General features: G+C 48.7%; 1 protein-coding gene across 1 annotated transcript; it reads right to left on the reverse strand.

The window, feature by feature from the left end:
* Nucleotides 1–224: 224 nt before the first annotated feature.
* Nucleotides 225–27726, reverse strand: GID4 (GID complex subunit 4 homolog). The gene is made up of 6 exons (XM_043583311.1): nucleotides 27206–27726; nucleotides 21844–21903; nucleotides 16430–16537; nucleotides 8403–8504; nucleotides 6295–6425; nucleotides 225–3458 (listed from the first exon to the last, which is right to left on the reverse strand). Exons 1-6 carry the CDS (start codon nucleotides 27392–27394, stop codon nucleotides 3395–3397), a joined length of 654 nt encoding a protein of 217 aa, XP_043439246.1. The 5' UTR covers nucleotides 27395–27726; the 3' UTR covers nucleotides 225–3394.
* Nucleotides 27727–27734: the final 8 nt, after the last annotated feature.

Consider the following 27734-nt stretch of genomic DNA (forward strand, 5'->3'; position numbering starts at 1 on the left):
AGAAATAGGACAAGGAGCGCCTGGGTGGCTCAGTCGGTTATGCGTCCGACTCTTGATTTTGGCCCAGGTTGTGATCTCGCGGTCCGTGAGACTGAGCCCCGAGTGAGGCTCTGCACGGACAGCGTGGATGGAGCCTGCTTGGGATTCTCTCTGCCCCTCCCCCACTCGTTCTTTCTCCCTCTCTCTCAAAATAAATAAACTAAAAAAAAAAAAATAGGACAAAGTCACTGCTTAAATACCTTTATTATTTTTTAAAAATTATTTGGACATTGATAGCTCTGCAAAATACTTCTCCCATCCCAGACCCTCAAACCCTTTCCACATGTCCTCCCTAAAGAAACAAAATACTCATACTTTGTGCCCATTCAAATCTAATTTTTAAAAACATGTAAGATTCAAAATCAAATATTTTTCTTTCCCAGAACTTGTTAGTAATTTTAAACCACAATGCAACATACTTAATGGCATTTCTTTTTAAAAATTAGCTTATCAGACTATTTTATGAGGAAAAAAAAAATCAATTCAAGGCCTTAGAATATAAATTCCCTGTTTCTGAAAGCAAAAGACGTTGAAAAGCCCCTTTGCTCCCCTGGAGTTTGTGATTTCCACGTTATCAACAGAACCAGCACACAGATGGGACTTTCTACTTCATGTGAAGGCTTGCTTAGTTACTTTGGGGCTGCAGCTGAAATGCTGTAAAGTTTGAGAGGATGGGTGGGTGGGGAGGGATAATTCCAGCACAGAGGAGAGACGAGGCTGGGGGTACAGAATGGAAGCTTTCTGAGCAGTGGAAAGAACAGCCAAATCCCTAGGATCCTACCTCATGGCAGGTTTGTTTGGGGTGGAGGAAGACGGTAGAAAATCTGCATCTTGCACTGATTTCTTAATGATGAACACAAGCGTCAGCCAAAACTATTGCACAGAGTACCAGAGGCACGTAAACCACGGAGGAGGTTCAGGAAAGAATAACCACAGAGGGGGGTGAGCCCCAACATTCCTTGGGGAACTGAGAGAAAGAGAAGGAGTGGACGTGGATTCTTTGGGAATTACTAAGAGGAGGTGGGCAGGTAATCCCTTCCCTGTCCTCAATGGGCAGATTTTTACGCAAGCAAACCTTCATCTCGGATGTGCCCGAAAGATCTAGCAAAGGTATCACTTGATTTTCCCCAGTACAACTTCATTACCTAGCTAAGAGAGGGAGGGAGGAAGAAATCCTCCAACAGGACCTGGCCCATTTGGCTAGCTGAACAATAGCAGCGTTTCCAAATGGCCTTCCCTGCCCGCTGACTGCCCGGCTGACCTCTGAGCCACACATACAGGGCCCCGATGAGCTCACCTCTCGTTGGGTTCTGAGCGGGGCCTAGATCCTTCAAGGAGCTTGCAAAACTCAGGCAAGATTTAGGAGCCTGCCGTGAGAGGGGATCGGGGGTGAGATGGCCGGCCCGTGTGGCCAGGGAAAGCCAGCACGGCCCCACAGTCTCCTTTTGCTGTCAAGCGACGCCTGCCAGCTAAACTGAGGCCACGCGAGTGCGGTCTCCTCGGTACTCTGCCATCAGCTGGTGTGACCAGAGCCAGCCGTCCCGATGCCTTCTGGAGTTTCAGAATCAAGAAAACATTTGACTCCTGGCTGGGAACGGACGTGAATCATTTTTCCACTGCAGTCGCCGGGGCAACGTTTTGGGGCTCCAAAACCCTGGCCTCACCAGACGGGTTGGTCTCACCTCCTTAGGACTAGGCATCCTAGGTGTCCCGGTGCCCACTGACTAGAATCCCAAGTACTTGTCCTCTAAGGTTTCCCCGACATTCAGTCTCAGTAACATACAGTACATGTGTCGTCAAAAGGAAAGTCACTTGTTAAGAATAAAGCGTTTCCCTACACCGCTCATCTAGACCGAAGGGCCTTGTGTTTCCTTACACCGCCCGTGGATCTGCAGCTTGCAGCTGGTTGTGCTCCCGTGGGCTGAGGCTTTCTGTCTTGTGTTCTGAGTGAGTCTTGTAAACCGCCAGCAAATGCGATGCCCCCCAAAGCCCGGCCTGTCTCTGCGGTCTACAACTGATGCCAACCTATTAAGCTTTTTAAACATTAAAAAACAAAAACAAAAAACAAAAAAAACAACTCCCCCCCCCCACCCAAAACCACACCCCACCCCAACCCCACACCCCCACACACACTTTGGCACGTGAGCCTTGAGTTCTTCGAGCGTGTTCGTGTTCCCGCCCCTCCCCCACCCCAACATTTTAGAGTTGCTGTTTTAGAAGAATGACGGCCCCTTCTGCTTGACGGAAAAGGTCGCCACGAAGCACTGCTGTTCTGAGTAGCAAAAGGAGGAGGTACAAATGCTAAACTGGCCCCAAAAAAACAGCTCTCAAGTTTAGCACTAGAATTTATGCAATGCTGCAAAACTTTTGTACCAGGATGACTAGTTTTAAACTGCTGGTTGATTAAATATACATTTACATATAGATATAGGTATAAAAATTACTAAGTCAACATTTGCTGTTTTCAATGTGAAAACGATAAAAATGTAATTCTGAATAATTGTGCATTTGCCATAGGGTCCTTGTTAAAGGGACCATAAAAATAATTTTGTAATAAAAAACTCTTTTTTTTTTTCTTTTTTCTTTTTTTTTTTTTAAGTTTAGTATTGCCCTCAAGTTCAAAAGTTTGGAGCAAACGTGCTGAGTAAGCAGGACTGGAATCCGTTCCTGCCAGGGATCTGGAAGCCTGAAATTTAGTGATCCCCGATGGCAGGCCCAGAGAACCTGGCAGCCACTGACTAGCTTAGCGTGACCGCTGCAGGGCTGGGCGGTGCCAGCGGACCCCGTTAAGCAATCGGCCTCCGCCTCGCGTTTCACTGGCGGGTGCTGCTGGTCACCGATTCCCTGCGCAGAGCTCTGGGGGGGGGGGGGGCGGGGGGTGGCGGCGGCACACGTGTGCTGGGGCTCTGCCTTCTCTTGAGCTACCGGACTGAGCAACTGGGGGTGGGGGGCGCAGGGTTGGGGCCTGGGCCGAGACCACTGAGCACCAAGGCTGAGGGTGACTGGGGGGCTGACCTTCTGCTCGGCTGGAGGTGGGGACGGAGGAAGGAATGGGCCTTTCAGTGATACAGAAGTTAGCTGTGCAGGAAGGAAAAGTGCATTTAAGGTAGCTTACAACAGATTAAGACCAAACTGCCACAGAGAGGGAGGAAGCACAGAGAACACTCCCTCCGCCTGCCGTTGGTTGGCCATGCTCCTTGGATTCTGTGGGTTAACATTCATGCTTTCTGATGCGAGTCTGCTCGTGAAGAAACAGGAACACACGTTCTCCTGGTTCTGGCAGGTACACGATTTTCTTGGCAGAGTTCTTTTTTTGCCAAGTTCAGTTTTATTTGGTTCCTGCTCTGAACCGCTGTCACCGGAACTCGTAGATGGGTGCGCTGTGTTCGGGAACGTGAGTTAGATTGAGTGACTGATACCTGCAATGTGGGAAAAGAGAGAAACGGGAGGCAGTCTGAGCATCCTGAAAACCAAACAAAGGATGTCCAAAACTCCCTCCCTGCCACCGGAGCGCCTGACGGGCCACTTTCTCGGACCGGAACGCAAATTCATCTCAGATCCCGTCAGCTGATCCGACTCTGGTTTTATTTGTTTCTTTAGTTAATCCTCCCGAATGGGGGTAAGAGGAGCTGTTTTTAGGCCTTTCCCTTTTGCTCTGACCATGAAGCAACCATGGTACGTCTTGCAAAAGGAGAGGCGGAGTACGCTGTGGGAGAGATGCAGACCGAGGCCCCGGGCCTCATCCTCACCTGCCACGCTGCCCGGCCTCCCAACGGCCAGCACCTCAGCTCCCCCGTGTGTCAGGCTGGAGCACCCTCGGGACTTCGTGGGTAACACAGGCACACCCCACTTCTCATGCAATGCAAACAGGCCATGGAAGAGAGAACTTCCTCGCTAACCGTAAATCTTATTTGACCCTTTGGCTTCATTTTCTCGCCTCCCTAGACACGGCTATTAGACTTTGAGAACATCAGAGCTCTGACGTGTATGTTTCTGCCCCGTCGGCAGGCTGCTCCGAGGAGCTAAGCAGATGAAAGGGAAACGGCGGCCGGGACAATCCACACAAGGGGATGATAACCCCCAGGGACAATCAGAGCTGATGGGGTAGACGTCAGCTCTCCTCTTGTTTCACAGAGGAGTGAGGAGGAGCACAGGAACAAGCAGTTTATTTCTCAACAACAACAGCAAAGAACAAAACAAAACAAAAAATCAAGAAAAGATTATGCATTAGCCATCGGAATATGTGACTCAAAACCACACGACACCTGCAGATGTCGTACGCGCTAGGAGAGCTGTAATTGTAAAGACATCATAACAAGCGTTGGGAATGATGTGGAGAAACTGGAGCCCTTGGGCCCTGGTGGGAACGTACCAGGGTGCAGCTGCTCTGGAAAACAGGGAGGTGGTTCCTTAAAAAGTTACAGAATTCCCGTATGACCCAGCAATTCCACTCTTAGTATCTGCCCAAGGGAACTGAAAGCCGGGACTCGGATGCTTACACACCCTCACTCACAACAGCATTATTCACAACAGGCAAAAGGTGAAGACGACCCAAGTGCCCAGCAACTGATGAACAGAGAAGGAAAATGTGGTACAGTGGTCCCCCCCCTTATCTGTGGGGGATACGCTCAGGTACCCCCAGTGGATGCCGAAAACCGTGGATGGTACTGAGCCCCGTACGTATGGTATGGTTTTTCCTGCACATACATACCCGTGACAGAGTACAACTTACAAATTAGGCACCGTAAGGGGTTAGCAACAATAACTAGTCAGCAAATAGAACAACTATAACATTATACTGCAATAAAAGTTACGGGAACGTGGGCTCTCTCTCAAAATACCTTATTGTACCGTGAGGATGTGAGATGACGAAATGGGTGCGGGAGGAGACGAAACACAGAATGACAGAGGCGCTGTGACGGGCTGTTAGGCTACCACTGACCTTCTGACACTGTCAGGAGGACGATCGTCTGCTTCTGGGCTACAGCTGACCGCGGGTAACCGAAACCCCGGAAAGCAAAACCGCAGATAAGGAGGGGCTACTGTGGATCCAGACCATGGAAAGTTATTCAGCAATAAAAATGGGGAGTGCTGACACCTGCTGTAACAAGGCTGAAGCTTCAAAGGCCAGACACAAAGGCCACATAGTGTATGGTCCCATTTATATAAAATATCCAGAACGGGCAGATCTACACAGCGAGAAAGTAGATTAGTGGTTGCCTAGGGCCAGGAGGGGATGGGGAGTCGGGTTGATGGTCAAGGGGTACGAGGGTTTCTCCCTGTGGCGATGAGAACGTTTTAAAATTGACTGCAGTCATGGCTGCACAGACCACTGCCTTGTACAGCTTCAATGAGCAAACCAAATAGTGTGTGAATTAGCTCAATAAAGCTGTCATTTAAAACAGGATATAACATGTTTTGAAAACTCATTTGAAAACTGAACAACTACTGAAACCCTGAGAGTTGTGGCTCTCAGAGGCGCTGAGACTGCACTGAGCCACGGGCACGTATTGGCAGGTATCACTGTGCTGCCACTGAACAAGGAAGTTGAGTCAAGCTGGGGTGGCATCACTTACAAGTCACCGAAGTGTGAAAAATTTGGAAGGGAATGAGGGGTCTCTACATTCAGAGAGGAAATCAGGTATTTTATGCTATGGTTCCTTCTTCAGGTACAGCCAGGTGCTTTGAGAAGCAGCGAGGAGGCAGGAGATTCCCCCCAAGAGGTGACAGAAGCTAGCACCTGAGGTGGCATTCAGTCCTTCACCTCAGGTGAGACACAGGGCAGGACCGCCAGCTCCACGGGGGGACCCTAGGTCACCAGACCGAGATCAAGTGCAATGCGGGGCCAGCAGCTGAGGAATGTGACCACAAAATCGAAAAGGCTGCTGACAGCAAAATTCACCCCAGCAAAATTCATAGCTGGATTTTACATTTTAGTTACTGATTAAATTTGGGAGGAAACACAAGAGCGGCAAGATTGGGAGAAACTTTGCTGATAATACAGAACTGCTTGAAAGCTGTCAGCAATGAGTTCCTTTATCTAGCACTTCACTTTCATCTTGTTTATTCTGCTCCGTGTAGAGGGACAGGAGCCCCTGTACCAGCAACTGAGATCGCTTGGAGAGGCCCTCTGCATGCAGACAGAGCACGAAAGCTACGCAGAGACAGGGGAGAGGTCTTCTTTTGGTTTGGCAAGCCAAGGAAGAGCCAGGGGGACAGCAGCAAGCCGCCCCCTGCGCCTCTGGGGTTCCTTACCATTCTGAACTCCTATGGTAATAGTAGCCCTCTATGGAGGCTGCCGACTTCTGGAAGCAGATGTAATAGAACCCAGCAAAGGAAGCACCGCTGATGTCTTTGATCGTGTGGTCTGGGACCAGGAACTGTTCCTGCACACAGACGGAGGAGGTTAGTAACAGACGGTGTGGCCCGGCCACCTCTGGTGTTCCTCGTTAGCCTCCAGGTGCTTCTAAGGTTCCACTGTCACACGGCCTTGCCCAGACTTGCTGGACAATGGCCAACATGTGCGTTTCAACCCAACCTGCCAATAGCATCCGTGTGTTGCTCGAGTATTCTAGATGCTAACACAGGAGCCTGTGTCTTGAGCTCACTGAGGTCAGCAGTGAAGGGAAGGTCCTATGGTCTACATATCTCGTAAGTGAATCGATACCTACCTACCTTTCAGAGTCCACAGACAGAACCACCCAGGGAGAGAAATTCTCTGCTCCACCCCAGGAACTGGTGCTAGGTTCCTGATCACCTCTAGAACAGCGAGTCACTTCACTCTGAGGGCAGATCACACCCCATAACACCCCCTGAAAAAGCTTTACGCCTCGGCGACAGCCATCAGAACAGCACCTTGGGAAGAGGCAAGCTTGTTATCTCTGGCTAGAGCCAAGCTGAAAGGACCTACTGTCCCAGTAAGATGAAGTCGGTGGCCCCAAGGCTCCAGGAGGTCTCCTGAAGGCCCACAGTGAGTCACCCTGAGAAGTTCTTTTTTTAAGTTTATTTTGAAAGAGAGAGTGGGGGAGGGGAAGAGAGCGAGGGAGAGAGAGAATCCCAATCAGGCTCTGCACTGGCCGTGCACAGCCCGATGTGGGGCATGAACTCACAAACCTCGAGATCATGACCTGAGCCAAAATCAAGCCACCCAGGTGCTCAACTCTTTTTTTTTTCCAAAACACTCTCATCTTTTCCTTTCCTAAACCTCTGAATGGTAGTTTTTAAAATTAATTTTAAAATAAGAACTTTGGAGGATACTTCTTCCAACATGTTATTTCACTGGCACACTTCCCACTAGATGGCAAGCTTACAGGGCAGGACCCCGCTCTGACTCTCCACGCCTGGCAAGCGTCCACTCAGAAAGTGATGATCCCCCCCCACCCCGCCAAAAAATTAGCTATACAAGCTAAAGATTGGGAATCACTGGGGTGCCCCGGTGGCTCAGTCAGTTAAGCGACCGACTTTGGCTGAGGTCATGATCTCATGGTCCATGAGTTCGAGCCCTATGTCGGGCTCTGTGTTGACAGCTCAGAGCCTGGAGCCTGCTTCGGATTCTGCGTCTCACTCTCTCTCTGCCCCTTCCCCGCTCGCTCGCGTGCTCTCTCTCTCTCTCTCTCTCAAAAATAAATACTAAAAAAAAAAAAAAAAAAAGATTGGGAATCACTACTCTAAATGATTGGCTTTTCGGAAAGCTGGCGAGATTTCAAGACAAAACGGCTTTTCCCCGCAGATTGGGGACCAGGGGTTGGAAGTGGGTGTCCGTTCACACAGTGATTTCACAAACTGGCTTCATGATTGTGCTATCCTGGAGCTGGAACACAGTAAATACCATGCTATCAAAACAGGGAACACAAAAGCCTTGTCAGCCCCAAAGCCAATCTATCGAGTCCAGCCAGATGCAGTTCTCTGAGGGCTGGTGAGTGGAAAACCCAAATTCCATTCCTGGTCCCTCATTTCCTGAGCTGGAGGGAACCAGACAAGCTGAGACAGCACCGAGCCTTCAGCAAGGACGTGGTGAGGGAGCGGTCCCTTAAGGGGGTGTCGCAGCCTGTGGCTGAGAACCGGAGGTGATGGGTGACTGACTTTGGTTCTCCCCTGAATCCACAGGACACTTGGGAGGACTCCACCTGGACGGTCAAAGGTACCGAGGGGGACCACCCCCTAGCCACGAATTCGTCAGCTGACCACCAAACAGTTTAACCAAAGAGAAACCATCTGGGAGGGCAGCAGTCTGCCAGAGTGGCCTGGAGCTGTGCCCGCTTTCCGTGAGCGTTAAAGGCACCGCATGAGGACAGGGCAGACGGGGCGGTGGGTCCAATGCAGGCACTGGCACAGCCAGAAGACCGCCTGGGGTGGGGCCTTACCTTCCACCTCATGAAGACATAATCTCCATTCTTCAGCTCTTCGTAATCAAAGTCATCTGAATTAAATGATTTTGCATACTGATAAAAAGCCAGAAACTTGCCCTGAAAGCAAAAGACACAGCATGAGAACTGATCTGCGGAGGGAGAGGCTGGTGTCAGAACGACCCTTCTGTGTCCGGCGGCGACTGCCTTTGCAAACGCGTGCCAGTTGCTGGAGGTGGCCTGACCAGAGCAGCAAAGGCCGAGGCCTGGAAGGGGAGCCCAAGGTCCCCACCAGTGACCTCAGAGCTAGACTCCGGCTGAGGCATCATGGGACTACGCCTGCCTAGTTCATGTTGTCCGAGAAAAGGCCCCGGGTTGGGTATGGATGCTATTCTGGGGGCCCGTTCTCAGGACACTTTTGCACAAAGCCAGGAATGACTAGTGACATCTCTGTAAGGGAGTCAACAGTAGCAACAAGAGTCATGCAGAACAACTGAGAGCCAGCATGTCTCACCGAAGGGGGAGAGAGGGCTTACTACAGTGGGGTCCTCTGACAGAGTAGAGTGGCTTGGGGCCAGCTAGTGAAGAAGAAACAGGAAGTGGGTAATATACGATTAATTTCTTTTAAAAAAGGAGACCAGATGGACTTCAAGATGTATACAAAGCGGTTATCATCAAGGCAGTATGGGACTGGCACAAACACAGACACTCAGATCAAAGGAACAGAATAGAGAACCCAGAAGTGGACCCACAAACGTATGGCCAACTCATCTTTGACAAAGCAGGAAAGAATATCCAATGGAACAAAGACAGTCTCTTCAGCAAGTGTTGCTGGGAAAACTGGAAAGCGACATGCAGGAGAATGAACCTGGACCACCATACACAAAAATAAACTCAAAATGGATGAAAGACCTAAACGTAAGACAGGAAGCCATCAAAATCCTCAAGGAGAAAGCAGGCAAAAACCTCTCTGATCTTGGCCGCAGCAACTTCTTACTCAACACGTCTCCGGAGGCAAGGGAAACAAAAGCAAAAATGAACTATTGGGACCTCATCAAAATAAAAAGCACAGTGAAGGAAACAATCAGCAAAACTAAAAGGCAACCGACGGAATGGGAGAAGATATTCGCAAATGACATATCAGATAAAGGGTTAACTCAACACTCAAAAAACAAATAACCCAGCAAAGAAATGGGCAAAAGACATGAACAGACACTTCTCCAAAGATATCCAGATGGCCAACCGACGCATGAAAAAATGCTCAAAATCACTCGTCATCAGGAAAATACAAATGAAAACCACAATGAGATACCACCTCGCACCTATAAGAATGGCTAACATTAACAACTCAGGCAACAACAGATGTTGGCGAGGATGCAGAGAAAGAGGATCTCTTTTGCGCTGCTGGTGGGAATGCAAACTGGTGCAGCCACACTGGAAAACAGTACGGAGGTTCCTCAAAAATTTAAAAACAGAACTACTCTATGACCCAGCAATTGCACTACTAGGCATTTATCCAAGGGATACAGGTATGCTGTTTCGAAGGGACACATGCACCCCAATGTTTACAGCAGCACTATCAACGATAGCCAAAGTATGGAAAGAGCCCAAATGTCCGTTGATGGATGAATGGATAAAGAAGATGTGGTATGTATATACAATGGAGTATTACTGGGCAATCAGAAAGAATGAAATCTTGCCATTTGCAACTACATGGAGGGAACTAGAGAGTATTACGCTAAGTGAAATTAGAGAAAGACAAATATATGACTTCACTCATATGAGGGCTATAAGATACAAAACAGACGAACGTAACGAAAGGGAAGCAAAAATAATATGAAAACAGGGAGGGGGACAAAACAGAAGAGACTTTTTTTTTTTTAATTTTTTTTTTAACATTTTATTTATTTTTGAGACAGGGAGAGACAGAGCATGAACAGGGGAGGGTCAGAGAGAGGGAGACACAGAATCTGAAACAGCCTCCAGGCTCTGAGCTGTCAGCACAGAGCCCGACGCGGGGCTCGAACTCATGGAACGCGAGATCATGACTTGAGCCGTAGCCGGCAGCTCAACCGACTGAGCCACCCAGGCGCCCCCAGAAGAGACTTAAATATGGAGAACAAGCAGCGGGTTACTGGAGCGGTTGTGGGAGGGGGGATGGGCTCAATGGGTAAGGGGCACTAAGGCATCTACTCCTGAAATCATTGTTGCACTATATGCTAACTTGGATGTAAATTTAAAAAATAAATTAAATATATTAAAAAAAAAAAAGGGACACCAGAAATAGATTACAAAATTGTGTCTCATGATCCTATTTTTATTTAAAAAAAAAAAAAAAAGAGATCAATACTTGTTTTAGCTTTGGTATTATTATTATAGATGACTTTTTTCCTTTTGTTTTTCTACTTATTCAAATGCTTAAAAACAAGCATGTAAGAATTTTATAAGAATTACACCTTAAATAAAATTTAAGATACAGAATTACTAACCCATAGAATTTGTCACACATGTATTTCTATCCTCAGTAGATTCAGTTTATGGAATCTGGACTTTATGGTACCACCATGATACCAACTTTATTATCACTCAGGAAAACCTGAGCATGAAATAATACAGTGCCTCTGAATCTAGTTTACAGGGAGTCCAGTTTTATTTTGTTTTTGTTTTTTTTTTATGCTTATTTAGAAAAAGAGAGAGAGCCAGAGCATGAGAGGAGAAGGGGAGACGGGGGAGGGAGACATAGAATCTGAAGCAGGCTCCAGGCTCTGAGCTGTCAGCACAGAGCCCGATGCAGGCTTGTACTCATGAACCACAAGATCATGACCTGAGCTGACGTCGGACGCTTAACTGACTGAGCCACCCGGGTGCCCTGGCAGTCCTGGTTTTATTGCACTTCACTTTATTGCTGTTTGCAAATGTTGCATTTTTTTTTTTACAAACTGCCAGGGTTCCTGGCAACCCTGATCGAGCAAGGCTATTGGTGCCATTTTCCCAACAGCATTTGTGTCTCTGTGTCACATTTTGGTGATTCTTGCAATATTTGAAGCTTTTTCATCACTATTTTATTTGTTATGGTGATCTGTGATCAGTGATCTTTTTTTTTTTTAATGTTTATTTTTGAGAGTGCAAGCAGAGGAGGGGTGAGAGAGAAGGGGGACAGAGGATCCAAAGTGGGCTCTGTGCTGACAGCAGTGAGCCCGACATGGGGCTCAAACTCACGAACTGTGAGATCATGACCTGAACTGAAGTCAGCTGCTCAACCAACTGAGCCAACCAGGCACTCCTATGATCAGAGATCTTTTTTTTTTTTTTTTTTAACGTTTATTTTTGAGACAGAGAGAGAGAGAGCATGAACGGGGGAGGGTCAGAGAAAGAGGGAGACACAGAATCTGAAACAGGCTCCAGGCTCTGAACTGTCAGCACAGAGCCCAACGCGGGGCTCGAACTCACGGACCGCGAGATCATGACCTGGGCCGAAGTCGGATGCTTAACCGACTGAGCCACCCAGGCGCCCCACAGAGATCTTTGATATTACTATTGCAACTGTTTGGGGGCCCATATAAGGCAGCAAACTTAACTGATAAATGTTGTGTGTGTTCTGACTGCTCCACTCACTGGCTGTTCCCCCATCCGTCTCCCTCTCCTCAGGCCTCCCTCTTCCCTGAGACGTAACAATACTGAAATGAGGCCGATTAAAAAGCCTGCGATGGCCTCAAAGTGTTCCAGGGAAAGGAAGAGTTGCACGTGTCTCACTTGAAATCAAAAGCTAGAAACAATTAAGCTTAGTTGAGGAAGGCATGTCGAAATCCAAGAGAGGCTGAAAGCTTGGCCCCTTGCACCAAACAGCCGTGTCGTAAATGCAAAGGAAAAGTTCTTGAAGGAAAGGAAAAGTTCACTCCAGTGAACATATGGATGATAAGAAAGCGAAACAGCCTTATTACTTGTTTGTTTATTTTTAAATGTTTGTTTATTTATTTTGAGAGGAGAGAGAGAGAGTGCACAAACAGGGGAAGGGCAGAGAGAGGGCAAGAGAATTCCAAGCAGGCTCCATGCAGAGCCCACTGCAGGGCTCGATCTCATGAACCATGAGATCATGACCTGAGCTGAAGTCAGGAGTCAGGAGCTTAACCAACAGGGCCACCCAGGCGCCTCCTCAAAACTGCCTTATTACTAATGTGCAGAAAGGGTTAATGGTCTGGCTAGAAGGTCAAACCGGTCCCAATGTTCCCTGAAGTCAAAGCCTAATCCAGAGCAAGGCTGATTCTTTTCAATTCTGTAAAGGTTGAGAGAGGTGAGGAAGTGCGGAAGGAGAGTCTGAAGCTAGCAGGGGTTGGTTTGGGAGGTTTAAGGAAAGAAGTCATCTCCGTAACGTAAATGTGAGAGGTGAAATGTCAAGTGTTGATGCCGAAGCTGTGGCAGGTTATCCAGAAGATCGAGCTAAGATAACTCATGATGATGGCCACACTCAATGAAACAGCCTTCTATTGGGTGAAGACGCCATCGAGGGTTTTCATGGCCAGAGAGAAGTCAATGCCTGGCTTCGAAGCTTCACAGGACAGGCTGACTCTCTTGCTAGGGGCTAATTCAGTGGGTGACCTGAAGTTGAAACCAATGTTCACTTACCATTCTGAAAATCCTCGGGCCCTTAAAATTTTATGCAAAATCTACTCTGCCTGTGCTCTATTAATAGAAAAAAAGCCTGGATGACAGCACATCTGTTTACAACATGGTTTACTGAATATTTAAAGACCTACTGCTCAGAAAAAAAGATTCCTGCTTACTGACAATGCACCTGGTCACCCAAATGCTCTGGTGGAGACGTACGGTGAGATTAATGTTGTTTTCATGCCTGCCAACACAACACCCGTTCTGCAGTCCATGGGTCAAGGGGTAGTTTTAACTTTCAAGTGTTCTTATTTAAGAAGTATAGTTCATAAGACTATAGGTGCCATAGATAGTGATCTCTCTGATGGATGTGGGCAAAGTAGACTGAAAACCTTCTGGAAAGGGTTTATCATTCTAGGTGCCATCAAGAACATTTGTGATTTAAAAAAAAAAAAGAAAGAACATTTGTGATTCATGGGAAGAGGTCAAACAATCAATATCAATGGGAGTTTGGAAGAAGTTGATTCCAACTCTATAGATGACTTTGAGGGATTCAAGACTCCAGTGGAGGCAGACGGGGTAGAGATGGCAAGACAGCCAGGGTCAGAAGTGGAGCCTGAACGCGTGACTGATGGCTGCAATCTCGGGATGAAACTTGAACGAATGAGGAGTTGCTTCTGATGGGTGAGCAAAGGAAGTGGTTTCCTGAGATAAGATCTACTCCTGGTGAAGATGCCATGAAGATTGTTGAAACGACAACAAAGGATTTAGAATATTACATGAATTCAGTTGATAAAGCCGCAGCAGGGTTTGCGAGGACTGACTCCAATTTTGAAAGAAGTTCTACTGAGGGTCAGATGCTATCAAACAGCATCCTGCACCATAGAGAGATTGTTTGTGAAAGGGAGAGTCGGCCAATCGATGAGGCACACTTCACTGTTCTCTTATTTTAAGAAATTGCTACAGCCATCCGACCTTTGGCAACCATCACCCTCATGAGTCAGCAGCCATCAACATCAGGTGAGACCCTCTACCAGTGGGGCGCCTGGGTGGCTCAGTTGGTTAGGCATCCGACTCTTGATTTCAGTTCAGGTCACAAACTCACCATTCGTAGGATTGAGCCCTACATCAGGTTTGGCTCTAGCAGCGTGGAGCCTGCTTGGGATGCTTCTTGCTTCTCTCTCTGCCCCTTCCCTTCCCCACACTCTCTCTCAAAAAAAAAAAAAAAAAGACCCTCTACCAGCAAGATTGGGACTTGCTGAAAGCTCAGAGGATGGTTAGCATTTTTTAGTAATAAAATACTTTATTTATTTATTTTTTAATTAAAAAAATTTTTTTTAATGTTTTTTATTTATTTTTGAGACAGAGAGAGACAGAGCATGAGCAGGGGAGAGGCAGAGAAAGAGAGGGAGACACAGAATCTGAAGCAGGCTCCAGGCTCCGAGCTGTCAGCACAGAGCCTGACACGGGGCTCGAACTCACAAACTGTGAGATCATGACCTGAGCTGAAGTCGGACGCTCAACCGACTGAGCCACCCAGGCGCCCCAGTAATAAAATACTTTAAAATTAAGGTATGTACATTGTTTTAGACACAATGCTATTGCATACTTAACAGAGTACAGTGTAGCATAAATGTAAGTTTTACATGCACTGGGAAACCAACAAAATTCATTTGACTTGCTTTATGGCAATGTTTGCTTTGTTGCAGTGTTCCGGAATGGACCCTGCAATATCTCTGAGGCAGGCCTGCATCAGGTGCTGCAAATCCCTGGCAGACAGAGGTGCAGTACAGAGCTCCAGGAGCCCCACATGGGCATCGGGGACTCCTGCATGGGCTGGGAGAGTTACGGGAGACTCTGAGTCCTGAACAGGTCACCAGACTGCTGGGTGAAGAAGAGCCCTTAGGCCCAGCTCCTGGTCCTCCCCCATCTAGCATGCCGGGAAGGACCCAGGGAGGCCTTCTTAGACGCTCTTTCACTCAAAATATTTCAATTTAGCCTAACAGAGGTAGGAACAGATATTTCCCAGTATTCTAATGGAAGTCTGGAAAATTAAGAGTTGCTTTCTATGTATTTAATTCGTAGCCAACCTAACTTAAAACTGACTTTTCATAGACTCTCAAAAGATCTTGCTTTTTTGCAGAACCAATTTGAGCTGGAAAACAAAGCAGGATGGGAGACAGGCTGTCATTCGGTACAAGAAAGATCAGGAAGATCGTTCTCACGGGGACTGTCTGGGAGAGGAAGGAGCCACCTCGTGAGGTGTCGAGCTGTGCAGGAAGAGCTGGCCTTGGGCAGGGTGGGGTCAGACGGCACCGAGGAGCCCTCCACCACTTTCTGATGCCCACACGACCATGTGCCACTCGGGCTCCCCAACTATTTTTTTTTCAAGTTTATTTAAGAGAAAAAGAGAGAGCGAGCGAGCAGGAGAGGGGCAGGGAGAGAGGGAGAGGGAGAGAGAATCCCAAGCGGGCTCCGAGCTGCCAGTGCAGCCTGACGCGGGCTCCAACTCATGAACCGTGAGGTCATGACCGGAGCCGAAACCCAGAGTCGGACGCTTCACTGACTAAGCCACTGAGTGATCCCCCCACTGAGAATCCCCAGAGACTTGGCTCTTGTTCATTCTCTAGTATTACAGTATTCTCTAGTATCCTCTAGAGTATTATGCCGTATTACGCAGTATTCTACAGTATTCTCTAGTGTCACGCAAATGACTGACTTTCAGTTCTATTTGCTACAATAGTCAAAACATGTAGCTCACCAAAAAATGGTTTTAAAAGCTTAAGTTTAACTGAAACTCAACATTTGAGAGACGTTCCTTTCCTATCTCAAGTAGGAAACATTAATAAGCAAAGCAGCTAATCTATAGTGATGTTAACCCAGACGAGGGTCTGCGGTCAGGAGTTTTCTCCAAGGAGTATCGTGCCAGAATCAGGAGAGACTTGAACAGCCGGGTGTGAGTGGCAGTGGGAAGCACGAAGAGTTCTAGAATCTTCATTACTGACACAAGAATTTCTGGTGGGTTTAGAGGGTGAGCACATTGGAATTCCCTAGTGTTAAACCAAAATTCATCATCGCCATGGTCAGCTAAACCGGAAGGCTATTTTGACAGGTAGAGAAATGGATTTTTGAAGACACAACAACTCGTGTGAAAGCCAATGAAAAGACTTGAGGGCAGTAACGATGAGTTGTCTCCAAGTGCTCCCTACTGGTGAGCTAGAACACACTCCACTTTTGACACTGAAAAGCAGGGGCACTGGCATTTCTGGTGACATCCTGATGGTACTTCAGCTGAGCCTGGGTGTGTCCGTCAGGAGCTGGGGTGAGAAGCCCAGTGGACAGGTGGGCAGGACGGGGCATGGTGATAAGACCCCGAGAGCTAAGTCTCTTGGCTTCCGGCAGCACGTGGGTGGCCCAGAGTGGACCAAACACCTACTCACCCAGTGTTTCCGATCAACGTCTTCGTCTGCGTCCCACTTCCGCGTTAAGAAAGGGTGTTTTTTGCTGATTATTTCTCCTTCGAAGAAGGTCGTGAGAGTTGGATACTCCTATGGTAAAAACCCAAATACCAAAACAAGATGTTGAACAGCAGTTTTAACCTTTCCCAAAGGAAAAATCAACCTTGCTCTTTAACTTCTCCCTAGGACTCTGAAAAAATGGTCACACTGGCTAAGCAACAACCCAGAGTTAGGTCCAGAGATTGGCTGATGGCTGCGGAGTCAGCTTGAATTGGAGGTGCCCACAAAGTCTCTTGGACGTTATGAACTTTGCCAGAAGCAGAGAACCCTTCCCTGACTTCGTTTGTTATGTACTAATCACTCGAAAAGAACCTGAACAAGTAAATTCTGAGTATTCTAGGATGCAAAGCAGATAGTAACTAAGTTGATTTTACTTTCCAAGAAAAACACCCCAGGAGGCTCCACAATCACAGCATTCACAGCTCAGTCTCCCTGACGCCATGCCCACTGGTTCTCAAACTAGCTCAGTCATTTGTCTCCTGTGCCCGTCCGGAGAGTGGGTTTTTTGTGGTTTTTTTTTTGGTTGTCGTTGTGGTTGTTTTGTGTTCTTTTTTTAAAGAATACCTTGATATGTTAGAGTAAGATTTAATTTTATCATATGAACTAAGGCAATTTATACTAGGGAAAATATACATAAATCACATCTGCAATGGAAAATCACAACAACGGGAAAAAAAACCCCACAAAAACGGGAAAAAATAAGCTGTCATCCTAACTGGGTGCTTAGAATGCTCTTGTCAATTTTATTTGCTATTTGTTCATCTGCTAAGAAGAAGGCACCAAAGATTCTGAAAAATACCAATGGAAGAAAAAGTTAACAATTTAATAAGTCCACCATTTCTCTGCATTTGTAAAACCCAATCAACTGACTGACCAACTAACCAACCCTTCAGCCCAGCCTGCCAGCCTCTGGTGCTTCTTGGAAGCATATGATAATGGTGGTCAGTGGCCTGGCAAACCACGGATTACAGTCTTAATGTCCTTGGGACTAGAGGTCCCACTTTCTTCTTCAGACACTATGTATGCCCCTCTTATTCTGCATCAAACATCTACGTGTGTTTAAAATCAATCTGTTCTGGGGCGCCTGGGTGGCTCAGCCAGTTAAATGTCTGCCTTTGGCTCAGGTCATGATCTCGCGGTTCATGAGTTTGAGCTCCGCACCAAGCTCACTGTGGTCGGCGTGGAGCCCACTTTGGATCCTCTGTCTTCCTCCCTCTCTCTCTCTCTCTCTCTCTCTCTGTCTCTCTCTCTCTGCCCATTCCCAGCTCATCCTCTCCCTCTCTCAAAAATAAATATAAAAAAAAATTTTATATAAAAAATAAAATAAAATAAAATAAAATAAAATAAAATAAAATAAAATAAAATAAATCTGTTCCGATGGCTTTGCTATTTCTCTTGGCTTGGCCTGCCATGATGTAGCTGGGGACGTCGCTAAGAGATAGCAGTTCCCAGGAAACAGTATGGCCGCCCGCCTGCACAGGAGCAGACTGAAGGGGCCTGGTTCACTACCCACCACCGAGGCTGGCGGCTGTCTTCACAGTGAACTCTGAGATATATAACGCCCCCACCCCCCACCAAACCTCAACCCTTTACCCCCGACACGGTGGCCGGGTTCCTCGTTCAGGTATTTATATATATGGAGTGAAGAAATTAAAGAGGAGATTTCCTAAGTGGAAACCTGATTTTAAAGGTATAAATAAATTATCCTCATCTGTTTTAGGAAGAACTGCTAAGGGAGAAAGTTCTGTATCAGTACCTGACTTGAGATTTTAAATTATTTTATCTTAATGTTTCTTCTTTTTTGAGAGACAAAGAGAGACAGAGCGTGAGCTGGGTAGGGGCGGAAAGAGGGAGACACAGAATCCGAAGCAGGCTCCAGGCTCTGAGCTGTCAGCACAGAGCCCGACGCAGGGCTGGAACCCACAAATCGTGAGATTATGACCTCAGCCGGAGTCGGACGCCTAACCACCTACGCCATCCAGGCTTGAGATTTTAAATCAAAAGCTATACATATTGATTTTCTGAGGTTTTAACTTTTTTTAGCTTCCACAAGAGAGAAAAGAAAGAAATGATAAATGGGCCCTCTTACAATACGAAGAAAATACTTATGGTTCAAATAGAAAGTCTTCCTAGTGAGCTGATTCTGTACTGACATCTCTCTAAAAATATCTCAGGCAGTAGATAAGGGTGACTGCAAGGTACCCCGAACTCTGAGAATTAAAATAAAATAAATACTGCCTAATGAGTGCGAGTCAATATGTACAGAAGTTACCAAAACCACGAACTATCTCTCAGGGCAGGACCAGGAAATTTAAGCACTTGACTACAGCCAAAGTGGCGGTAACGTATAAACTCAAAGGAAAAACTCTGTCTGCGGGTAGGTCGTCAAAAAAACGAGTCCGAGAGAAGAGACACGGCTAGCACCCCCCACTCTCACCCCCAGAACAGGCGTGGGCTGACTACAGTGGGCCTAGCAGTCGTGGCATTTAAGTCGTCCAAACCACTCCCCGCACGGTTAACAGGCCCACCAAAAACTCTCCAGTAATGGGTCTGGCTTTCCGTGTAGACCTGCCTTCTGGGGGGAGTAACACCCACTGGCTACTAAGTCAGAGAGGACTTCTGGAACGTGCATGTACCTCATTTTAGAAATGAGTAAATGAGCATTCTTGTTTATACATCAGTCCTGCTGAGTTTGATTAGCGTGACCTATCTCCCTGGCCTGGCTCAGAGCAGGTCTAGCACAAGCTCAGCAGAAGCCTTCAAACCTGTCTAGTGAGTGAGTGGAGGGCCTGTCCGTGACTCTCCCAAGGCTGGGCTCCTAGGCCCTGTGCCAGCTTCTGGGCCTCCCTAGAAATGTCCCTTCTTTCTGCTGGTGGCGGGCTCAGAATTGCAAAGAAAATGCTACCTGACGCCCATTCTTCACAATCCTGGCATTCCATTTCCACAAGGCACACGGACTTTGTAATAACTGTGCTCGTTCGTGAACATGAGGCAGCCAAGAGACCAATGATCTCCAACTTAATAATTTTCCATGTGGTGTACACGAGGAAGACTATGGCTAAAACTCAACCATTTAAATGGTTTTATTAAAATCAATTACATATTCGATATCCTAACAACTATAAACGTTAAAGCAAACAAACACGAACAGCTGTATTTTAGAATACGGGTATAAAGCCATTCAGAGAATCCTCACCCTTTCTGGCATTTCAGTGATCGTGTCCAGTGACCACGTACCGGATTTAGAATTTCAAAGGCGAGTCCATAGTTGTACCACACCATGACTATCCTAGAAGCCAACGAACTGTACATTTTACTATTGTTTTTTTTAAGTGGGCTCCATGCCCAACGTGGGACTTGAACTCACGTCCCTGAGACCAGGAGTCACATGTTCTTCTGACGGAGCCAGCCAGGCACCCCCTGCACCTTACATGGGTGACCTGTGTGGTATGTGAACTGGATGTCAGTAAAGCAACTAAAAAGGTTCTTAAAAGAGATGAAATCCAAAGAACCCTGACGTCCTAGGAGCCTCGGAAACACAGCCGCCCTTCTCTAATTCAATGCCACTTGAGGGCCACACCTGAGTCCACGGCTCAACCCGGCGCAGACCAGTCTGGGGGGCCATGTGCTTGTGACGCCGCTCGTGCGCGGGCGGGAAGAACTGGCCAGGAGGATGGTCTCCTCATCCCTGCCATGAGCCTAAGTCCCCTTCCCGAACCGGCCCCGGTGAAGGGCTGAGCTAGCAGCTCCTCAGGGAGCCTGCTGCTCATGACTCAGAGCTTCCCCCACCTTGTTAGGGTTACCTGCTCCTGATGGAAACGTCACAGAGGTTCTGCACACGGTTTGGGGATTTTTAGTGCTACCTGCCATTTCCGTGCAGCTTCCTATGACCAGAGTGGCTGGTTTTAGTGCTAACATTCCAGGTGACAGATGTTGCTGGCTTCCTTACGAAGTTAAGTGTTCGTGTTCTGTGCTCAGTGAATGCATCTGGCTGCCTGTTGTACGAGGTGGGTATACTCTATATTCACTTTTGTTTCCTTCTACCGCAAACTCAAAGGCTGGAATCCTTCATTTTGCCCTCATTTTCTGCCCCTACTAGCTTGGGTAAGGTTCTAGAAGGGAGGAGTAGTTATCTTTTCATGTCAACATCAGACTTCATAGAAAAGTCTCAAACTTCCAATAGAGAAGCAGAACCAGATGGAATCAAAGAGACGGAAACAATGGTTTCAAGACAGAGGATGGTCTGTGCCTTAGTTAGCACCCCCCCCCCCCCGCCATTTGTATTATACTATATAGTCTACACCTCTTACTCTTTTTTTTTTTTCAACGTTTATTTATTTTGGGGACAGAGAGAGACAGAGCATGAACGGGGCAGGGGCAGAGAGAGAGGGAGACACAGAATCGGAAACAGGCTCCAGGCTCCGAGCCATCGGCCCAGAGCCTGACGCGGGGCTCGAACTCCCGGACCGCGAGATCGTGACCTGGCTGAAGTCGGACGCTTCACCGACTGCGCCACCCAGGCGCCCCTATACCTCTTACTCTGACATTCTCTCTTTCCCACTAGGATAAGCCCCTTGAGGAGACACAGCGGCTATTTTTCATTCTTATTAAGGCCATGGCACCAGTAAAGGGCAAAGCAACAAGGTCACTCTGACCTTTCTATGGCTCTGTGGAGCATTTCTCAACACTGCTGGGCCACGGAGACAGTGAGGACTGATCAGGCCACAGGGCTCTGCAGCCAGGTCGGGCTGGAGTCAGGCGGCCAGTCCAGTCCCCTCCTTCTTCTTCCTGTTTACTCACCAGCGGGAAAACAAAGGATGCTCTTTCTTGTTTTCTATATTCCCAGGGGTTCTGAGATTTTAAAAGTTGGTTCAAGGAAAGGAAAACAGTCTACATTTCCATAGCAGCTACTCCTGTTAGAAACTAGATGATGACTTTTCATTGTTCCAGTGAACTAAAAGGTTTAAGGAATTCCAAAGACCTTGGCCCTGGAAGGATTAGTGCTTGCCTTAGAAACCTTAAAACTTCCGACGGCAGGTGAGGAGGGTCGTAGCCGTGTTCTTACCACATTTTTTTTTTTTCCACAAAAGGATTAAAAATGAAATCAACAGTGTTGGTAACAACACGATGTATTTATAAACTTCTACAGATTTGTGACTCTGTATACTTTCCAACAGGGCACATGAAAACCACATGCTTTGAGCTCACTGTATGGGAACGACACTTAACAGGGCACTTTAATCAGGCCTCAGAGTTGACTGCTGGTCCTTCACACTCTGAGCACGCGGAGCACGCGGTCCACCTTCCAGTTCTAGTTCGTCTGAGTGAGTGCTTACCTCAGTAAGGCCTTTAATCTTCAGGTACCCACAAAGGTAAGAGTTCCCCGTGTCCACATGCTGGAAAGAAAGGACACACAGCCTCATTACAAACGGAGGAACCACTGGGAGACCAGCTGGGGCTGCTGCAGAAAACCATGTGCCCGGCCGTCAGAGGCCAGGTGGGCTGAGGGAGGCCCAGAGGTTGGTGGGTGCCTAGCACGGCCAGGGCTCACCTGCCTTTGAGACCTTTGTGAGTCCCCCCCCCCCCTCCATGCCTGTTCAGAAGCTACCTGATCTCAGGACCCTCTCAACCTCCTTCAGCTGAGTATCTTGAGACCAAAGTGCCTTTCTGGAACAGTGGGCCCGCTCAACACAGGTCTCCGACTGGTCTAAAAAATGTACTCCTCGCCCATATTTATACTCAGCGCAATCCCGCATTATTTCTTTACGAAATGGGCAGCACATCCCGGCAAGGCATCTTAGGAAGACTTCTCTGGCAAAAATTGCAGTTGTGAGCCAAGACGCTGACCCCAGAATGGAAAATACTGGGAGGGGCCACACTGCCCATTTCATATATGAATGCTTGTGTCTCCTGATGAAGAGTTAGGAGCCTAAAATAAACAGGGGTAACAGGCAACATAGATTTTGAGGTGTAGTATGTACCAATTATGGGTTGCTGCGACATGGCCCGGTACCTACCCTACAACCAAATTCCTCCTTTTCCATGCTGGCAGGGCCCAGATCCTGTTCTGACACCTACCCTGCCCCCACAAGACCCGATCAGCCTGACGGGTGCAAGGCAAACCCGTGCCCCTGTCCCCTTGTGAGTCATCAGTTTGGGGGTGAGTGACCCGATTGTGACCAATCAGGTATGTGTGTAAGTCTCCTGGGTGCTGCTGGGAAAGACTGGGGCTTCCAAAGAGGCTCTCTTTCTTCCCGTGACGGTGGCAGCACCTGCACGCGGTGCCCAGGGCAGCCACGTAAAGACCCTGAGGGGAAACAGGCCGGGAAATGCCAAGGATGGCGGCACGGAAACGTGGAAGGAAACGGGCCCCCGCATGAGCCAGTCTGGAACCAAGCCACCTCCAGGCTTCTTGTAACCTGAGACGGCAGGTTCACCCCTTCTTTTAACTATTCCGAAAAGGGTACGGCTACCTACAGCTGAGTGCACCCTAAATGAGCCATTTCACCCAAATCCGGACGGACTGATCCCCAACAGGCAGATTTTCAGATTTCATGCTGGTTGGGCTCACGGACAAAGCAAACCCCCGGAATTAAAGCAAGACAAAGCACCCCGGTGCTGCAGCACGCTGAGATTTTCGTGTCAAGCGAGGTCTCATTTTAAGCAACTTGGAGAGTCTTGTGGTGTTTATCAGGTCTGGGGACTTAACGACTTCCAATTACACCAGAAATCAAACACTAAGGCCATCTTTAAAAACTGTAATGAATGCAGTCAGCCAGATGAGGTCAGCACCAAAGCAAATGGGCTTCGATAAAGCTAAAACGCTCCCACAGTTCGGTGCTGGTGACAAAGGTATTCCATGTGAAAACCGCCCAAGCATTTAAAATATCCTCATCTCCGGGCCTCGGCGCTGGACGTCATCCAAAGTGGCTGATCTGCACTCACACGGTTCAGCAAAGAACTTTCATTAAAAGACACACAGCTCTAACCTGAGGCCTTAAATTTCACGTATGCAATTCTCACTGAATTCAATATAGTTTGGGGCTTCACAGCTGCTGGAAAGGGTATCAGGTGGCCAGGATACCTGCTAATGAGATTAAAAACTGAACTGTAAATTGGCTAACATTTTGCGTGGATTATCACGTGCCTGAGAATCAGAATTGCAGTCTGGCCTCCGTTCAACCACGGGTCTCTCCCATTCTGCCCTAATTGATCTTGGTGATGGTGGGTGAACTCAAATACACTACGAGGCAGAGAACTTTCACCAAACAACGGACCAGCATCTCAATGGGAAGGATGACAAGGCAAACGTTAGGCAAGGAAGTCTGACAGCACAGCTGTGTCCAACAGCTGCTCTTTTTAATATGCTGTCACGGTGACCCTGGCCTTCACGTTACTCTTGGCTCTTTGGATGGCAGAGGAGGAACAGAGTCGTCAAAGTAACAACGGCAACAACAAAAACCTAGTCAGAATCTCACGACGGTCTGGGGGAGCTCTTTAAACTGGAATTTCAAGACAAGAAAGTGCTCCAAAAAAGCACAGGAAAAGATGTGCAACATCGTTAGCCAGTAAGGAGATTCCAATCAAAACCACAATGAGATAACCACCTCACACCCACTAGCATGACTACAATCAAAAAGATGACAGATACATAGCAAGTGTTGACAAGGCTGTGGAGAAACTGGAACCCTCATCGCCCGGTGGGGGGAGTGCAAAATGACGTAGGCACTTTGGACGTCGGTCTGGCAGTTCCTTAAAATGTTAAACATGGAGTTACCATAGGACCCCGCATTCCACTCCTAGGTTTCTACCCAGGAGAAATGAGGACGCGCCTACATAAAAACTCGTACAGGAATGTTCACAGCATCACTGCTCACAAGAGCCAAAAAGTGGAAACAACCCAAATATCCATCTACTGCTCCAAGGATAAACAAAATGTTGTACGTCCGTACAATGGATTATTATGCACCCCCCCCCCCCCCAGAAATAATAAAGCACTGACATGCTAGGACATGGGTGAACGGTGAAAACATTATACTTGGTGAAAGAAGCTAGACACAAAAGGTCACATAGCATACGACTCCGTTTAGTACAAAGTGGCCAGAATAAGCACATCTTAGGGAAAATAAAATTAGTGGCTGCCTAGAGTTGAGAAGCGGTGATGGCTAAGGGGTGGTGTTTCTTTTGGGGGTGATGGAAGTGTTCTAAAATTAGACTGCAGTGATGCTTACCCAAGTGCGTGACTCTACTAGAAACTACTGAAATTGTACGCCTTAAATTGGGTGGACTGTACGATACGTAAATTATATCTCAATAAAGCTGTTATGAAAAAAAGCAAGCAAGCAAGCAAGCAGGAAGGAGGCTCAGGTATGAAAGGCAGAAGTATTCTAAGAAGGCCGAGTCTAAGAAACTAGTCCTGGCTGTAAAACCAGATGATGGAATAAGTCACATGTCACTGACTGTCTCAATGATGGACAAACAGGTCACCAGCCCAGAAGTAGGGCAGCATTCCTGGGCATGACCACCGCTCCCACCATCAAGACATCCTACTGGAGTGGCTTCCAGCCATCAGCCAGGTTTCCGCTCTGGGCTACCCTGAGACCAGTCACGCGCCAACTCAATCACCACGTACACTGGTTCGCGAGGAAATGGGCATCTGACAAGACTTCAGAAACAACACACCCATGACAGAAGGGGGTGGCTGCTGTGAGAACCAAAGACAACTTCTCTTTGACACTTAGCTACCCTGCCAAGTCATCCCCTACCACCCCGGAAACCATCAAATGAAACAATGGGTGCAAATTCAAGATCATTCCAAACATGACCCACAACCAAGGATCTCACTTCCAGAATTTTATGATTTGTTGCAGAACAAAAAAAAAAAGCCTTTACTTCATAGTAAATTCTCACATTTTAAGCAGAAGGGAAGAGGGATCACCCTATCATAGATCTAATTATGGAGAACGAATGGCTCAGTTATTAGTTTTCCAGTTATAATAAATATCATGGCTCATGATAGCAACTTAAGTTTACAAACCAAAGATACGATTAACGTGATGTTTTCCCAGTCGAAAAAAGAGGAAACTGTTGATTCCCACAAAACAGTAAGAAAAAAGAGGTTAAGGATGCCCTGCTGTTAGCAAAAAGAAAATGTATCCCCACTGACTTTTGGGTGGGAGACCCACTTGCTCAGAGGAGAGGCTGTTTAAGATTTAACATTTTTAAAGAGCCAAGGGCACATAAGGAAAAGACACGGCTTACGTTCTGTCCTCACGCATGGGGGCAGTAAGGTGGCACGCTAGGTCCTCAGAGCTCTTGTGAGGCCTTTCAAGGGGCCAGACGTTTGGAGGGGCTTTGGAGAACAGCCTAGGAGGTGGGGCGTCAGGCTAAGGAGAAAAGGGGGCAAAGGGAGGAGGAAAGTGGGTCCTGAGGCAGGCAGGGGTAGCTATGGAGGAACAGTTTTGCAGGGAAGGGGGAGAGAAAGGAGTAATAACTACTGTTGACCTCTTCCGGCTGGGAAAAAATATCAAGTGTGTTACCACTTGCATGAGAGGGGTGAGGTGCGGAAAAGGGCCAGAGTGGGTAAAGCTGAGCTCCAAAGCTATCAGGGGCTGGCAGCAGGTACTTAGAAATTCAGGTCAGACGGGGGGGAGGTAGAGAGACAGCAAGGAAATACTGTGTGAGAGATAATGCTGGGTGAGTTCGATTTCCCAGCACATGGGTATCAGACACCGGGAGGAAGCGCTGGCTGTGCAGATAAAAGTTAAGACCATAGAAAGAGGGTCCCCTGGAGCCAAGGAGAAGGAAGATGAAGGTAGGGGTTGGGGAGGTATGGGGAGACAGGTCAAGGAGACTGGGAGGGGACTGGAGGTGGCCAGAGAACGGAGATAGGGAGCATGAGAAGAAGCCTAGAGCAGGAGGCCTGGGGCTGCCGGCAACTGGTTGCCTGCGCCAGTTAGAGACTGGGGGGGCAGTGGGGGGCCCCAGGAGGCAAGATCGTAACAGACTGGGAGGAGCTCCACCCAGCAGCACCCAGGATGTGAGTGCCTGGTCTTCAGGGGGTACCAGAGGCGAGGAATCAGTTGTGGACTGGGGGCTCTCAGGCTCAGGGGCTAAGGGAGGGAGGATGCTCCCAGGTCTGAGGGGGCACTAGGCTCTCCCAAGGAAGAAATCCCGGGAGGAGGGCCCCAAGGTTTGAGGATCCCTGGAACTGAGGAAAGGGGAGGGGTGGAGGATTGTCTCAAGTCTGGGATAATTTGACACGGGCCCAGCCATGGCTAGGGTTCCCAGGCAGGAGAAACCAACGGAGAGTTCTTCAGGTTCTGGGAGGGACTGGAGGGAGAGCTGATCTTGGGGCGACAGGTCCTGGGGAAGAAGGACTCAGGTCTGAGGGTGGCCAGTCACAGGGGGCTTCCGGATCCCAGGCAGGCCGGTCACGGGCTTCGAGTCTGGGAGAGTGTTCAGGGTCGGCCAGGAGCTGCCCACGACAGGCTCCGGTGTGAGGGGCAGGTCAGGGTTGGGGCTTGGAAAGTGTGAGACACCAGCTGGGCAGGTCCCGGGGGTGAAGCGCCTGGTGCAGGAGGCCCGGCGGCGAGGGCCTGGTCCGCGGCTGCGGGCTCGAGGAGCCGGGGGCGGGCACGGCCAGTGAGCGCCGCGAGGAGGCCCTCGGGCCCCGGCCCGGCGCGGCCCGGCGCTCACCTGCAGCACCACCTCTACGTCGTACGAGTTCCCCTTGCTCTTCTGGTGGCCGCGGAACTTGGAGCCGCTGTAGAGCAGGCTGGTGGCCACGCCGGGCTGCTGGGTGTTGATGGGCGGCGGCGGGATGAGCGAGGCCGCGGAGGCGGCCGAGGCACCGGCCGGCGGGGGACACTCGGTGCGGACCGGCATCGCGGGGTCCCCCGGAGCCAGGGCTGGGGGGAGGGGGAGAGGAACCGCCGCCGCCGCGCGGGAGCCGAGGGGGGTGGCAGGGAGGGAGGGGCCGGGGCGCGCACGCGCAGGGTGGGGGCGGAGGGGGGACCACCCGCCCGCTGCCTGCGGACCAAGCGCTCTGGCTGCCACCGGGACCCCGGGACCTGCGAGCAGGGCCTCCCTGTCCTGAGCTGAGTCCCCCTCCCCACTTGCCCTCGCACACACACCACCCTTCCGATTGGCTCGGGCGCGCCCGGGGGGCGGGAACAGGCTCACGCGGCGCTTCCACCCATTGGCGGGCGAAGAAAACACGTGGCGG

Source organism: Prionailurus bengalensis, chromosome E1 (genome assembly GCF_016509475.1).
Source record: "Prionailurus bengalensis isolate Pbe53 chromosome E1, Fcat_Pben_1.1_paternal_pri, whole genome shotgun sequence".
Classification (NCBI taxonomy): Eukaryota; Metazoa; Chordata; class Mammalia; order Carnivora; family Felidae; genus Prionailurus; species Prionailurus bengalensis.